This window comes from Hippocampus bargibanti, linkage group LG09, assembly GCF_051943395.1.
Source record: "Hippocampus bargibanti isolate YZ-2025 linkage group LG09, ASM5194339v1, whole genome shotgun sequence".
Classification (NCBI taxonomy): Eukaryota; Metazoa; Chordata; class Actinopteri; order Syngnathiformes; family Syngnathidae; genus Hippocampus; species Hippocampus bargibanti.
Window position 1 is genome coordinate 5,533,121 of NC_142742.1, and position 14,010 is coordinate 5,547,130.

The window sequence follows — 14,010 nt, forward strand, 5'->3', positions numbered from 1 at the left end:
TTTTTTTTGTCTTCTCCAACCAAGAAACTCCCACCTTCCCAGGGACCGTCTAAAAAGTTCAACACCTGCCAGCGCGTATCAATAAGGGAGTGTCAACAAACGAACATGTGTAAGAATTGCAACGTATGATGGACAATATGGTGGGAGTTTCAGTAAAAAAACAGATTCAATGTAAAAAGTGGCAAGTGTCGGCCTAAAGATACAGAAACTTTGCTTAAGGTGCAGTGTCTGAGCGATATGTCTCCTTAAATCAAAGCAAAAAAAAAGTACAGAAAAGACTCTTGTACTTAAATTAAATAAAACAATATATTTTGATTTACTCTCAGTTATATGGAGTGGTGGGCCATGGATTTCATCGCTAGGCCTTCAGTAGTGCTGTGTCTGAATAAATCCAGACTGAAAAAAAGTGTGGTGTGACTTACTACAAGTTCACTAGAGGCTACCATTAGCCAGGAAATAACCGACCGACATTTCTTAATTTTGTGTTTTTTTTTTTAAGTCTGTCTTGAAAATGACTAATAGTAAATCTCCAACCAAATCAATTTCATCGCCTTCTTCAGCCATTGTGGGTTAACGAAACTGCAATTAACTCAACACAATATACTAGCTTATGCAGCTCGCTAACGATACAGTGTGCTAGCTATGGCTAGTATGCGCTTGTCACTAGCGGCCTGTGATCATAGCAGTTTTCGCAGACTATGATTGGCTAGCCAATAGCCAATCATAGTTTGAGGAAACTCTGCCGTTGACCCCTTTGGGTTGCCATCTCGAAATCTGATTGGTTCGCAACGGTTTGATTGGCACATTTGATGTGACAAGGATTTAGAAAATCATGTTTTTATATTGTCAATGTTAAGTTGTTACGGTTGAATAACTGACTGTCTTATGTTGCCGTAAAGTGACCTTGAGAGTTTTGAAAGGCGCTCGTAAATGAAATGTATAATAATTATGTTATTAGGTTTTGTTGTTGTTGTTTTGACTTCAAGATGGCGCCGCGAGAGTGGCTTCCTTTACAACAGCTCCGTTTTTCCTACTTGTCCTTTTTCATTTTCTCTTTCGTAACTTTTCTGCAGTGAAATAGTGTAATTTCTTCAACGTGAGATAAACGTTATCTCATATCATGTCATTATCTCTTCAGAGATGCTGCAGTGCCATCTGCTGGAGATTATATAGCATTACACTTTCACCTCAATTACAGATGGGCACGCTTTAGTGTTTAATGGCCGCTTTTTTTTAAAAATTAGTCCAGCTATTCGTATACGAGGTTAAAAAAACAAAGTGAGTTTATTTTGATAGTAGAATAAACACCGTCATGTGGATTAAAAAATGTATGTAAAAGATGGTTGGGGAAAAAAACCAAAGCTTCCCACCAGCAGGAGGCGATGGAGCCAGGGGGGGAAGCATGCCACGATTAAATAAAAGGATCTGTGAAGCCCCCCCAGTTACACTTTCGGAAGCTCCGCGGTGCTGAAAAGCACATCTCATCCACAGCTGCAGGTAAAACGCGACCAATCTCATCACCAACAGCTTTCTTCTTTTTGTCCTCTACGCCAATATCTTAATGACGTCAACACGGTGTTTTAATAATTCATGTATCGGCCAAGTGGAACGTCGACGTTTAGGTTAACACCGAGTGTGGATTGACTGGCGTTGGGAGGGCACGGCGAGGGTCATGCCGGGGTTTGCGCGTCGAATCTCCGATACACACACATAGCCGTCATCTTCTGAGCATAGGTTGACTATTCGGTTGTAGGTTAGCAGAGCACCGTGCAAGGGAGGGGGGAGGAGGGTATTTTTGGTTCACGCGTGGCCCCAAAGGGTCCAGGAAACCCAGTTTGGTCAAATGAGTTTTCTCCTGAAAAAAAAAAAAAAAATGAGTCGCCGTTGCTCGCTTTCTTATTCGTTTGTAGCTGTTGTTAAAGTGCTATATAAATCAATATGTATTGTTTATGTTGGGAAATAACCATATATATTATTATCTATGAATCAAATTTTAACTCATTCACTGCCAGATGATGTGCAAAGATGTGTCCACTCCATTGTCAGGGTTTTTGTCATTGACAATCGCATTCCTGGAACCACAGAATATTGAGTTTTAGACCTACGTAAACATTTGATTAAGCGTTAAAAACCTTAGCCTATCTTCTTTCATGAGAAAAAAGATTAAATTCCTAGGTTATATGGGTCTGGAGTAACATAATGAGGTGTGCACCAATTGCTGCCCTCTAGTGGAATGGGACACAACATTGCCAGAGGTCTCACAAGTGCTTTATCGGCACCCCGCAAGAAAAAACAAAACTTGAACAAATTCAGGAATGGCGCTCCACGTCAATTTTTTTACATTTCTGAATAAATTCGTGGGGTGAAGAGACAGGCAGACGAGAGTGAGAGAGTTTCAACTTTGATAGTTGAAAGGCAGAGTGTAGACTGCAAGGTTAAAATATCCCATCAATCAGGCTCCACAAAAAATCCGCACAAGCCATCTCTACACTAAACAGAACACAACTGATGAGGAACTAGATGCAATGATCACAGAGAAAGCCCCTACAAGGGATCATTCCTCAAGATGGTGAAAGAAGGTGGTTATGTTCCTCATCAAGTGTTTAATGCTGAGGAAACCACACTCCATTCCATCAACGACCATCACAAAGTTAAATACAACAACTTTATTAAACAGTACACTTTATTTATTTAATTATAATACCATAGCACATTTATTATACATAAAATAAGGTATATTTTGTGTAGTTTTAAGTCTTAGAAAATTAGAAAATTACGTTTTACGGGGACCTGGGAACGGATTATTCTCATTTTAATGGTTTCCAATGGGAAATTAATTTTTGGGATACACACTTTTCGCCTTACACACTCCGGAAACCAATTAAGTTCGTAAGCCAAGGTATCACTGTATTTGGAAAACTTTTTTCATTCATTGAAGGTGTGCCTTATAGTGCGTTGCATCTTATATATGGGAAAGGTTTGAAAATACACCATTCATTGAGAGTGCGGCTTATACTCCGGTGCGCCTTATACACGGGAAAATACGGTAATAATTTTCAGTTCGGCCCTTTCCACTTGGCGAGATGACGTGTCGTTTATGTCTCCCACACAGGCATGTTCACCCGGATGCTCAAACTGCGGCTCCTCAACGCCGTTGCCCCCGCATACTTTTTGACGGCCACCGTGGTCACTTTCGTCCTGCACTTCGGCTTCTTCATGCCAACGATCTTCCCCAATTCCCAGACATCGTCAGGAGGGTCCACAACCGTACCCACGGTGGTTTTCCTTTTCCTCATGTTCAACGCCCTTGGGAACTATGCAATGACGATCCTTTATCCGGCGGCGAGTGCCAACGAGACGGCGGTCCCTGTGTGTTCGCCACATTGCTCGGATAAAGTGGATGCGCACTACCTCCTGAATGGACGCCACTTTTGCAAACTGTGCAAGAAAGTGATTCTCAAACGGGATCACCACTGTTTTTTCACCGGGAATTGTATCGGAAACAAAAACATGCGCTATTTCATCATGTTTTGCATTTATACCTCATGCACGTGTTTGTACTCGCTGGTTCTCGGTGTGGCTTTCCTCACAGTGGAATACTCCATTTCTTTTGAAAACCCACTGACTTTCTTGACTCTTCTGCCTCTCTCCACCGGTTACTTCTTCATGGGTGAGTTTTCCCATTTTTTTCCCCCCTAATCAACAAATCGACTCTATTCTGACGAATGATTTAGGGTGGAATTCAGTTCGAAATGTTTGGTCGGACACTGTGAACAAATGCTCAAACACAGGAAGACTGTCTTTTACTACCGGCAGGGGACGCAGCCATTCATGACCGACGCTCATTGTCGCCCTCTGCCAAGCTATTTACTGAGAGTACAGTGAGACCTCAACTTACAAACACCTTAACTTACAAACTTTCCGTCTTACAAACGTCACATTTATGAAAATTAAACCTTATAATAAGCACTATTTTCATAATAAACACCCACCACGGCTGGCGGAGTGATCATCGGCCGAAGCACATGACCGAACAGCACCAACAGTCCTTATGGAAGGTGACTCTCCTTCCATTAGCCATCAACGACCATCAAAAAGGTAAATAAAACTTTATTTTACAGCACAGTTTATTTCTTTAATTACAGTCCTCATGCAATTCCCTTTGACCTCCAACGCTATTCCATCAAGCCATAAATGACCATCACAAATGTAAATAAAGTGACTTTATGATACAATGCAGTGTTTTTCTTTCATTGCAATACAATAGCACATTTATTATACATGGAATAAGGTATATTGTGTGTAGTTCTAAGGCTTATTTAGTTGAAAAGTATATTTTATGGAAACCCGGGAACGTATTATTCCAATTTTAATGGTTTCCTATGGGAATTTTTTTTTTGAGATACACACTTTTCGCCTTACACACTCTGTCTGGGAAACAATTAAGTTCGTAAGTTGAGGTCTCACTGTATGTGCAAATTTAAGTGATACATTCGTAAAACATAGTATTATTGATTTGAATACCACGCCCCTGAACATCCCAAGGACCAACATTCATAAAACAACTGATCGTCATTTTATAGGTTGTCCTTTCCATGAACCAATAGATTTGTAACCTGGCTCATGACATCTTCTTGTGAAGGAGTTTACCAAGTCCTAAATTAGTGGCCAGAACTCCTACATGAAGATGACAGTTTAACAGGCTGTGTCTGTTCACCTCAGATTTTCTGTGCTTCAATTGTGTATTCTAGTCACATGTTCAACCAACTAAGCATATAACTGCATGAAACTTTTGAATATGATACCTTTTCTACTGTCTATTCTCTATCAAATTCTTACCCCTCAATCCAGGAACAATCTCCGGCCTGCAGCTGTTCTTGGTGCTGATGCTGTACGTATGGCTGGGCATCGGGCTGGTGTGTGCGGGCTTCTGTTGCCAGCAGGTTCTGCTGGTGGCCCGGGGCCAGACCTGGTGTCAGATGCAAAGGCGGCAGCTGGCAGAGAACCGAAGCCCTTGGAGAAGTAATCTCACGGATGTGTTTGGCTCCAACTGGGCACTGGGTCTCATTCTGCCTGTGCACACAGTCCAGATGTGCTCTGAGGAGGCACTCAGGCAAGACTGAGGATTTATTTAGCAGTAGTTTTCAATAATTGACAGGGTAACAGTTTTGAAGAAATGCTCTGTCGGGTAAGTTGTAGAAATACAAAGGACAGTGGAACCTCTATTTCTAAACATCTGCTTCTAAAATTGCACAAAAGCTGAGCTTGTAAGATTTTTAAACAATTCAACTGGTGTACCAGAATGGATTGTGCTTTTTAACATTTCAGACACACACACACAAGATATTATGTCATAATATTGAAAGCAATTGAACTATAAAAGTCATATTAAATTAAAATTACTCACCGTTTGAAGAGAAGGGGAAGACAACATCAGATTTGCAATTGGGCATGAGCAAAATCGGGACTTTGGTGAAAAAACATTCCTCCATTTGTTGTAATAACCATACGCGTTTTGAAAGGAGCGTATAAATAAAATGTATTACTATTATTATTACCTCGGCGGCTTTATGTTGGAGTGAGAAGCTTCAAATAGAAAATAAATAAGGCTTTGCTCCCATCTTGTGGCAACTCCACGTATAACGCAATTCTAATATTTTCCGGGGGGGTGAACACAATTCTTTAATGATAAATACGAAAGGTCTCTGCGAATAGCATAAACGTTTACTTAACACGGATAGTTGTGATGAATAAGATGTTTGTACATAAACTGAAAAAGGAACCATTTTAAACAAGTTTCTCTAGACTAGTTTCTCTTTTTCGTATGCTACTAATTAGCCGTAGCTTACAGGCGTGTGGCTATTTATTTAAACGGCTCTTTAGTAATATGATTCTGGATTCTTAATACATTTTCAATGTATCGTTTTGCTTTACCAAGGAACCAGTTGTCATTCTTAATATTAACCATTTCGGAGACATGTTATTACAGTCGACGATTTACGTTAAAAGGTTACGAGATTCTTTCTTCCTGTTCCAGTAGTTAGCCGATTAGCTAATCTAGCTCGCTTCGTTGACGTCCAAATTGGAACAGCGTTTGGTTCACTTTCAAACTCTGAGGTTCCATTGCATTTGCTTTGCTATGATTTAAGTAGCTTTTCTTATACTTTCCTGATAGGAAAGGAGCCATGAACATAAATGAGATTATGTTTTTTTTAGAATGCAATATTTAAATTCTTAAGGTTAATCATAAATATGTCTAACTTGACGTTTCTATATTCTGCTCTCAACTGCGACTTGAATGGATATTTATTTGTTTATGTATTTATTTATAGTTTGTAAAAGGCTAGCATGTCCCCGGTGATCATCAAGCATCAACACAACATTGTCCTCTCGAGGACGTGACAGTTTGATTGTCGAAGGGCTCTCTTGCACAGTTTAATTATCCAGGGTATTAATCACAATGTGCCATAACATGTCTGACGTGTTGCGTATGTACACAAGTGCCACCCAGATGACGCATTTATAGGACACTGCTGATATTTAATGATGAGGTAAAGGACTTTGACATTGATTTACGTAGTATAGCCGCTGTTTGGCGTATTCAGCATTATACAAAGGTATGACATTGTTTTAGATTTCATTCGATGCTTTTATTTCGTACTTTTGCCTGTTGTTGGTAAAACACACAGACTTCCACCACTCAGGTAAGACAAGTGCAAAATAATAGACGCAAAGGTTTTTTTTTTTCAGGGAAAGTTTAATGACCATTCGTCAAAAAGTGACTTTTGCGCAAGAGGCACACGTTGCAAAAAAGAAAGGTACAATTCAATTCTGTTGAAAGCGTCTACGTTGTAATACTGCTGACATAAGAGTGTTGCCAAAACAAAAGGACAGTACAGTATTACAACTTATTATTAAAACTCACCCACACAATTTATGGCTTACTGTCTTCACTGATTGTTTTACTCTTTTGAGGAGCCATGACATGGTGGATTCAAGCATTTGTAGCTTTATAACAAACACGCACTTATTCAAAAGGCACGGTTCAGCATTCTTATTTTTACAAATTCAAAAATAATAAATAAATCAAACAGGTAGCGGGATTCTGGGAACTAAAGTGCAAAGTCTGATATGTTATTAATTTCGGCTACAATAACGGTCATGGTCTCTACATTAAAAAAAAAAAAAAAACAAGTAAAAACAGCAGTCGGAACAAAGATGGCAGTAACAGGAAAAAAGCAAATACTATTCAAGGGTAACCAATTTCTCTTAACACTATTGAACATTTTTTAAACTCATTTATAGCTTATTTTGAATGGTAACTGTCCAATGCGCTTACTGCTTACTTCTTAAGAACACTTTCTTTTTTGACAAGAACAAAAAATAATTACTGTAGTAACAAATAAGTTAAAAAAGAAAAACAATATGTTTTAACAATTTGCACACTTTAAAAAAAAGGACAGATGGGTACTGTTTGTGTTACACTATTAAACCTTTAAAACACAATTTAACTCAAATTAAATATGACATGCTAACATTTGCAATGTGGAGCAAAACATTACATGTATGCAAGGGGTTGTAGCGGGGATCTGTGTGAGACCCCCAACGGGTGGTCCTGAATGTGCTTTTCTTTTACATTTAGGTGTTTTGAGCAGTCGTTGTGAATATATGAGGTGGATCAGAAAAGTTGCACGACTGGAGCCACAAAAGAGATACAGTGTATTGTATTTTCCGTATTATAAGGCACACCTAAAATCTGCATGCATCTTATGTGGAAAATATGTAAATGTGGAACTGTAGCGGCTTGGAATTGAAGCAGATTTACGTGGGTCAGGAGATGTGACACAGTCTCTTTTCGTAAATGGATGCTACAGCTTTGTGTTTGTTTTCAACATTTAGATTGGATGAGATGAACTTTTATTTTTCTCACAGTGGAGAAATTTCACATTTCACAGCAGCAAAAACAATACAGGAGCTGCTGTAAAGGCAGCCACTCTCACGGCGCCATCTTGAAGTAAAAAAAAAAACAACAAAATAACGTGACAACACAAAAGACACAGTCTTCCATTTTTTCAGCACTTTCTGCAAACTCTCTGTTGCATGAAACGCTTCCAGATGAAAGCGGATAGGATCAAAGCGTCCTTTTCACCAATGGATGAAGGTCATGGTGGAATGTGCACGTCTGCTACAAGCTAAATGTTGAAAGCAAACACGAAGCTGTAGCATCCATTGATCAAAACAGATTGTCTGACACCTCCTGTCCCATGTAAATCCTCTTCAATTCCAAGCCGTGACAGTTCCACATACGCATCAGCGCTGTTAGCTTGTAGCAGACATGCACATTTCACCATGACGTCCCTGATCCACTGGCAAAAAGGACGCTTTAATTTTCTCTTCATTCATCTTGAACTGCTTCATACAAAAAGAGGGTGCTGAAAGTGTTTAAGTGCAGATTAAGTTGTGGTCAGACCTCTGGCAATGTTTTTCCCTACCACTAGAAGGCAGCATTTGCCTTTTGTACAGAAAGTGTTTAAGATTAAATAAATGACTGTGTGAGTATTTTGTGTTATTTCTTATTCAGTTTTTTTGTTTTTACTTCAAGATGGCGCCGTGAGAGTGGCTCCCTTTACAGCAGTTTTTCTACTTCTTCCTTTCCTTTCCTGTTTTCTTTCATCACTTTGCTGCGGTGAAATGTAAATTTCTCCAGTGCAAGACTAATAAAGGCTAATCCAAAATCCAATCCAAAAATATGGCATTCATTGAAGGTGCGCTTAATAATAATAATAATAATAATAATAATAATAATACATTTCATTTGTCAGCGCCTTTCAAAACTCTCAAGGTCACTTTTAGCTACTTGAGTTACTTCCGGGTTGAGTGATTATTAGCTAAATCTTAGCTAGCTAGCTTTCTATCTATTTGAGTAACTTGCGGGTTGAGTGATTATTAGCTAACTCTTAGCTAGCTAGCTAGCTTTCTATCTATTTGAGTTACTTCCGGGTTGAGTGATTAGTAGCTAAATCTTAGCTAGCTAGCTTTCTATCTATTTGAGTTACTTCCGGGTTGAGTGATTATTAGCTAAATCTTAGCTAGCTAGCTAGCTTTCTATCTATTTGAGTTACTTTCGGATTGAGTGAACGCTGGCGCGTGTGGCTGCCGCTGCTCACCCACAGAAAAACCGATCCGGTGCGCTTTATAATCTGGAAAATACGGTAGTTCAAATCCAACTACGAACTACAAGCAGTCCTCTCTACTGTGATCTAAGGTACTTTCCATGTGTTTATGCACTACAGGAAGGATTCTCCAAGATCTTCACCACGGTCATCTCTGATTGGTGATCGCGTGGCAATAACTCACAATAGATATGACAGGTTTGAAATTCATCTGTAGTGACGCCAGTCCTGAAACTTTTTCAGAACCTTCCCTGACAGGATGTGTCAGCGTTTATGATATCAGCTCATATTTGAATATAGAAGCTGGTGAGATGCTGGTTCCTCACATTTTTTTTTTTTTTTTTTTTGCTCATGCTAGCAAAGCCACCAAAGAAGGCCCTCGATATCCCATTATTTGTTAAAATCTTGAAGACAGAGCTGGAGTTTCGTCCACAATTGAGGGTCTCCAGTTCCAAGAGCTTCCAGCAGGAGCGACGTATGTTCCTGGAGAAGTCGAAGTTGACTTTGGGTTCGCTTGTTGTCCTTGATCAGCTGTTTAGTGCGCATGGTGATGCCCAATAAGCCGCAGTGGTTGAGGATGTTGTAAGTATTACTAAAACGCTTCAATTTACTGCTCTCTGGATCCGGGTCAACGTCAGGACACAGCTGGCCGTTGTCAAGATCTGTTCCAGATTCAGACGTGAAGGGGGGGACTTCTTGCAAGGCAGCTTTGCTCTGAGGTTGGGGTTCCCAACCAGGTGCGGGGGTACCATGTTGATGTCTCCTATGTCGCAAGTCAGAAACCGAAGACAGATTTGCCCTCGATCTGGAGGATCCGGATCTCTTTGAGAGGGTATCTACTGGATTTGGGGCGATTCTGGGGTAGGACTTGTAGTTTTTTGCCTGAGGGATATTTTCGGGGGTTGTTTTGGGCGAGATCATAGGTTGAAGGAGAACCATCTGAGATTGAGGAGTGGTATCAAGAGATGAAGGGAAGCACCACTGTTGGTCGGATGGAGTCACTTGCGAAGGCTAAATAAAGACAATGAGAAACGTGGAAGAAACCATTCTTGTGACCAATGACAAAGCGACGCTGGGATGATTCCGAAGCTACGATGTTGCATTTGCTAAATACACGAAATGTCGTAATTCTTTTTTTGTAAATGCTGTTTTAAAAAGTTGACATTTTGTCTGCGCTGCACTAGTACCGCTTAGCATGTTCTTTTGCATCTGCCGTTCAGATGCGGTCAATCATTTTTGGCGGTGTCATCAATCACAGAGCTGCATTTACTCTAACATAACTAATTTAAGATGCCATCTTAAAAACTCACCCCCTTCTCCCCAAAATTATTAAAATATGTGTTAAATAAATAAACAAGACAACAGTGATACATTGTCCTGTTTATTTATTTAACAAAACATTTTTCGAACAGGGCGAAAACACATTTGTTTGAAAACCAAAACAGCATTTTCCATTAGAATCAATGTAAAAATATTTAATCCGTTCCAAGTCTAAAGCCATTTAAAGCCATTTTTAACTATTTTACAGCATAAACTAGATAAACACGTAACATGTCATTTGTAAAATACTTTAAACACAAACTGTAATATGTTTTATTTTCACCACTTTCACCACACAAAACATCTCTCTCTGTCTGCTACGGGGCATGTTGGTACCTATCGCAACTGTCACTACACGAGAATAACATCCGATTTACAGAGATCGCAGCCAAACACGTCTGCTTCTTCGTTAAAAAAAAACAAAACGTTATTCATCAATACTAATGCGTCACAATGAGGAAGAACGTGACGTATATGAGAAGCGGAGCGTAGCGGGCGCTTGTTTTGATTGATAACCGAATTTCGGTTGTACTCCGGGACAAAAAGCCTGAAATTTTTGGTTGAAAACAAAATAGGACAAAAATCTAGACATTCAAAAATCGTGGTTTGACTGTATTTGGATATTGTATCTGAACTCTGGACATCAATAGTCCAGATGATAACACACACTTACTCAAGGAGCTTCACAGTCATAGAAATTGCATTGAAATCAATTTTAAGGTGGAGAGCGTTTTTTTGGACAGCTCGCATGCGTGGGAAGCCGTGCATATCTGGCTCAGCAGAAAGCGTGTGCGCCGACACAGTAATAAAGATTGATAATACGAAATATAAAATGATTAAAATGACACTAAAAGTTATACGATTTATAAATGAACTGTCAACATTTTGGTATGTAGTAATATTCAATAGAAAATGTTGCTTAAAAACAACAGATTGACATCGTATACTATCCTGTCGTATAGGAGATGCAAGCGTGTCGTCATTTGTTATGATCACGTGATCCTCGCGTCAGCCATTTTGAATGCTTTTCGATTTACGACCGTTTGACTTACGACCGTTTTGTCGGAACGGAACCCGGTCGTAACTCGGATGTTACCTGTATTTGGATATTGTATCTGAACTCTGGACATCCCTAGTCCAGATGATAACACACACTTACTCAAGGAGCCTCACGGTCATAGAAATTGCATTAAAATCCATTTTAAGGTGGTAAACACAGACCGTTCCCCAATAACAGATGAACTTTTTGAGCATTTGATCATGACTTGCTTGACTGGCATGAGAAAATTAACCCTTGTGTAAAAAACAAACAAACTATTAAATCATTTAGGCACTACTTAAAGATACTAAATAGCGAGAAACAACAAGCTACAAGTACTCGTGTTCATGCTGCATTTACCTGATTGAGGACAAAGTTATTCATAATGAACATCGGGGAAAGTCCAGAATACGAGGCTCCCATCAAGGCTAGCTGCACCCCAGGTGGGTCTTGGCCGACTGCACACCTTTTCCTGCCTGCATCCTCCGAGTCGGTCACATCAACAGCACTGTGGTACTCAGAGCTGGCGTCTGCAGGGGATGGTACATGTTAGCTTATCACATTTGACCGATCGCTCTAGAGCATTATAGAAACAGTTAGCAGATGCAGATTAGCATCTCAAGAGTCCCTGTAATAGAAACCAAACAATCAACCTAATGAGGTTTTCAACCAGTCCGGAAGATTCGCTTTTGTGTGTCGAAAAAGCGAACTGACCTAAGACAAGACACAATGTGACTGAGATCTCTGTCTCTGATTGTGACTGACCTTATTCTATGTGGGCACTGGGATTGGTTGTTGGCAAGCAGTTCAGGGCGGACCCCACTAACTGCCCGATGGCAGCTGGGATGGCAAATTTTAATGTGCTATCCCTTTTCAATGTTCAGACCGAGACACCACAGTCAAATAAAACAGCGCCTTGAGAGCAACGTGACCAATTTGTGTTTCTAAAACTCTGATTAGTAGGTATTTCTAAATGTTATTTGGGGCGTAGTTGTATTTGGTTTAGTTCCTCTATCATGGTTTTACAGTATCTCAATTATAGTTGATACATTTCCCCACTGTGGGACGATTAAAGGCTTTCTGATTCTGATAATTGTAAAATGTATTACTATGAAATGTTTGGGTAAATATTTTTTCCACTGAATATGCCCCATAATTACATGATTAAATATTAAAAAAAACATTATTTTCTGAATCAAAATGTAGTAAAACTGGTAAAGTAATGTTAAAAAAAAGAGGAGCTTATTGTCATTTTATTGAAAATTGAGCTTTGTTTTTTTTTTAACAGAGAGATGCCAACACTTTTATCTGAAACAAAAGGTAATGGCTGATAAATACAACATAGGGGTAATCTGAACAAGAATACAAAAAAAATGCTCACCTGAGAAGCCCGAATCCCGTTCCAAATCTTGCTTGGATGCATCATGGCGTGTTCCTCTGTTGATGGATGATATCCTGTGCTGGACTGGTTGATTAAAACTGCTCATGTTTGGTTCCCCTTGAAGAGAAGATGCAAGTAGATGAGTCTTAAATGGTAAAAGGGAAATTCACCTATATTGCGCATTTTAGACCTCATTTCCCTCCTGATGACACAGTATAAGAGAGAACGCAGTGGGTGCAGGGTTATATTTCATGAGGGGCAGAGGGTTCAGAGGAACTCATTTGCATTACGTTTGAAGAAGCAGTCATTGTTAAGATAACTGAAACAATTTAGGTGAATGATTGGTTTAAATATGGACACGGTTTAATTTTTAGGATCAGATTACGCAATGATCCGTGACAAACGGATTATTGGGGCACTGCAATGATTATGAACCTGACTTCTGTTATGCCAATGACGTAACGAGCAGAGAATGCAAATTCAACATATCTCGGAACAGGGTTGATAAGTAAACACAATTTACAGTTGTAAATATACACGGGTGCGACACGATAAAAAAAAAAGATCGACATTAACAAATTGTGGGCGTGCCAACATTGGTGCGACGTTTGCTAACGTTAGCTAGCAAACGCTAACAGCCTTCGTCGTCGATTGCGTTCAAGAGTCTATTGGAAATAATGTAAACGATTCGCTTACTTAATAGTCGCGTGAGATTCTTTAAAAAATCAGTTTGCAACATCTGGAAGATAATATTATTATAGCGTAAGTGTGGCAACCAGCGCGTTGAAACAATGTCTATCGAACCTGTAATGTGATTTTTAAAACTGTCTGGTTTACCTGTAATATTCAGGATTCGAAACAGATAGATCGTCGTTAAATAGACATCTCTGGAAATTTGTTGATGTTTTTTTTAATTGAGGTCTTGTTAACCAGGTTTTTCCTCTTGTTACACCAGCATTGACGTCTCGCGCAGTTTCGTTTCTTCTTCACTGGTTTGCATTGGGGAAAACATGTTAATCGCTCTGCTGCCCCCTGTTGGAATATTACTGTTACTTGTTTTACTGAGAGAAAAAAAAAAAAACAACAAAAACAGGCAC

The 14,010-nt window shown here is 39.5% G+C and overlaps 2 protein-coding genes across 2 annotated transcripts; one reads left to right on the top strand and one right to left on the bottom strand.

Annotated features, from left to right (window-relative positions):
• Positions 1-1,385: 1,385 nt before the first annotated feature.
• On the top strand, positions 1,386-8,807 carry zdhhc22 (zDHHC palmitoyltransferase 22). The gene is made up of 3 exons (XM_089004843.1): positions 1,386-1,497; positions 3,113-3,670; positions 4,852-8,807. Exons 2-3 carry the CDS (start codon positions 3,115-3,117, stop codon positions 5,121-5,123), a joined length of 828 nt encoding a protein of 275 aa, XP_088860969.1. The 5' UTR covers positions 1,386-1,497; positions 3,113-3,114; the 3' UTR covers positions 5,124-8,807.
• Positions 6,740-13,892, bottom strand: cipca (CLOCK interacting pacemaker a). The gene is made up of 4 exons (XM_089004842.1): positions 13,751-13,892; positions 12,914-13,030; positions 11,893-12,062; positions 6,740-10,184 (listed from the first exon to the last, which is right to left on the bottom strand). The coding sequence occupies exons 2-4, from the start codon at positions 13,017-13,019 to the stop codon at positions 9,564-9,566; spliced, it is 897 nt and encodes a 298-aa protein (XP_088860968.1). The 5' UTR covers positions 13,020-13,030; positions 13,751-13,892; the 3' UTR covers positions 6,740-9,563.
• Between the last annotated feature and the right edge of the window lie 118 nt (positions 13,893-14,010).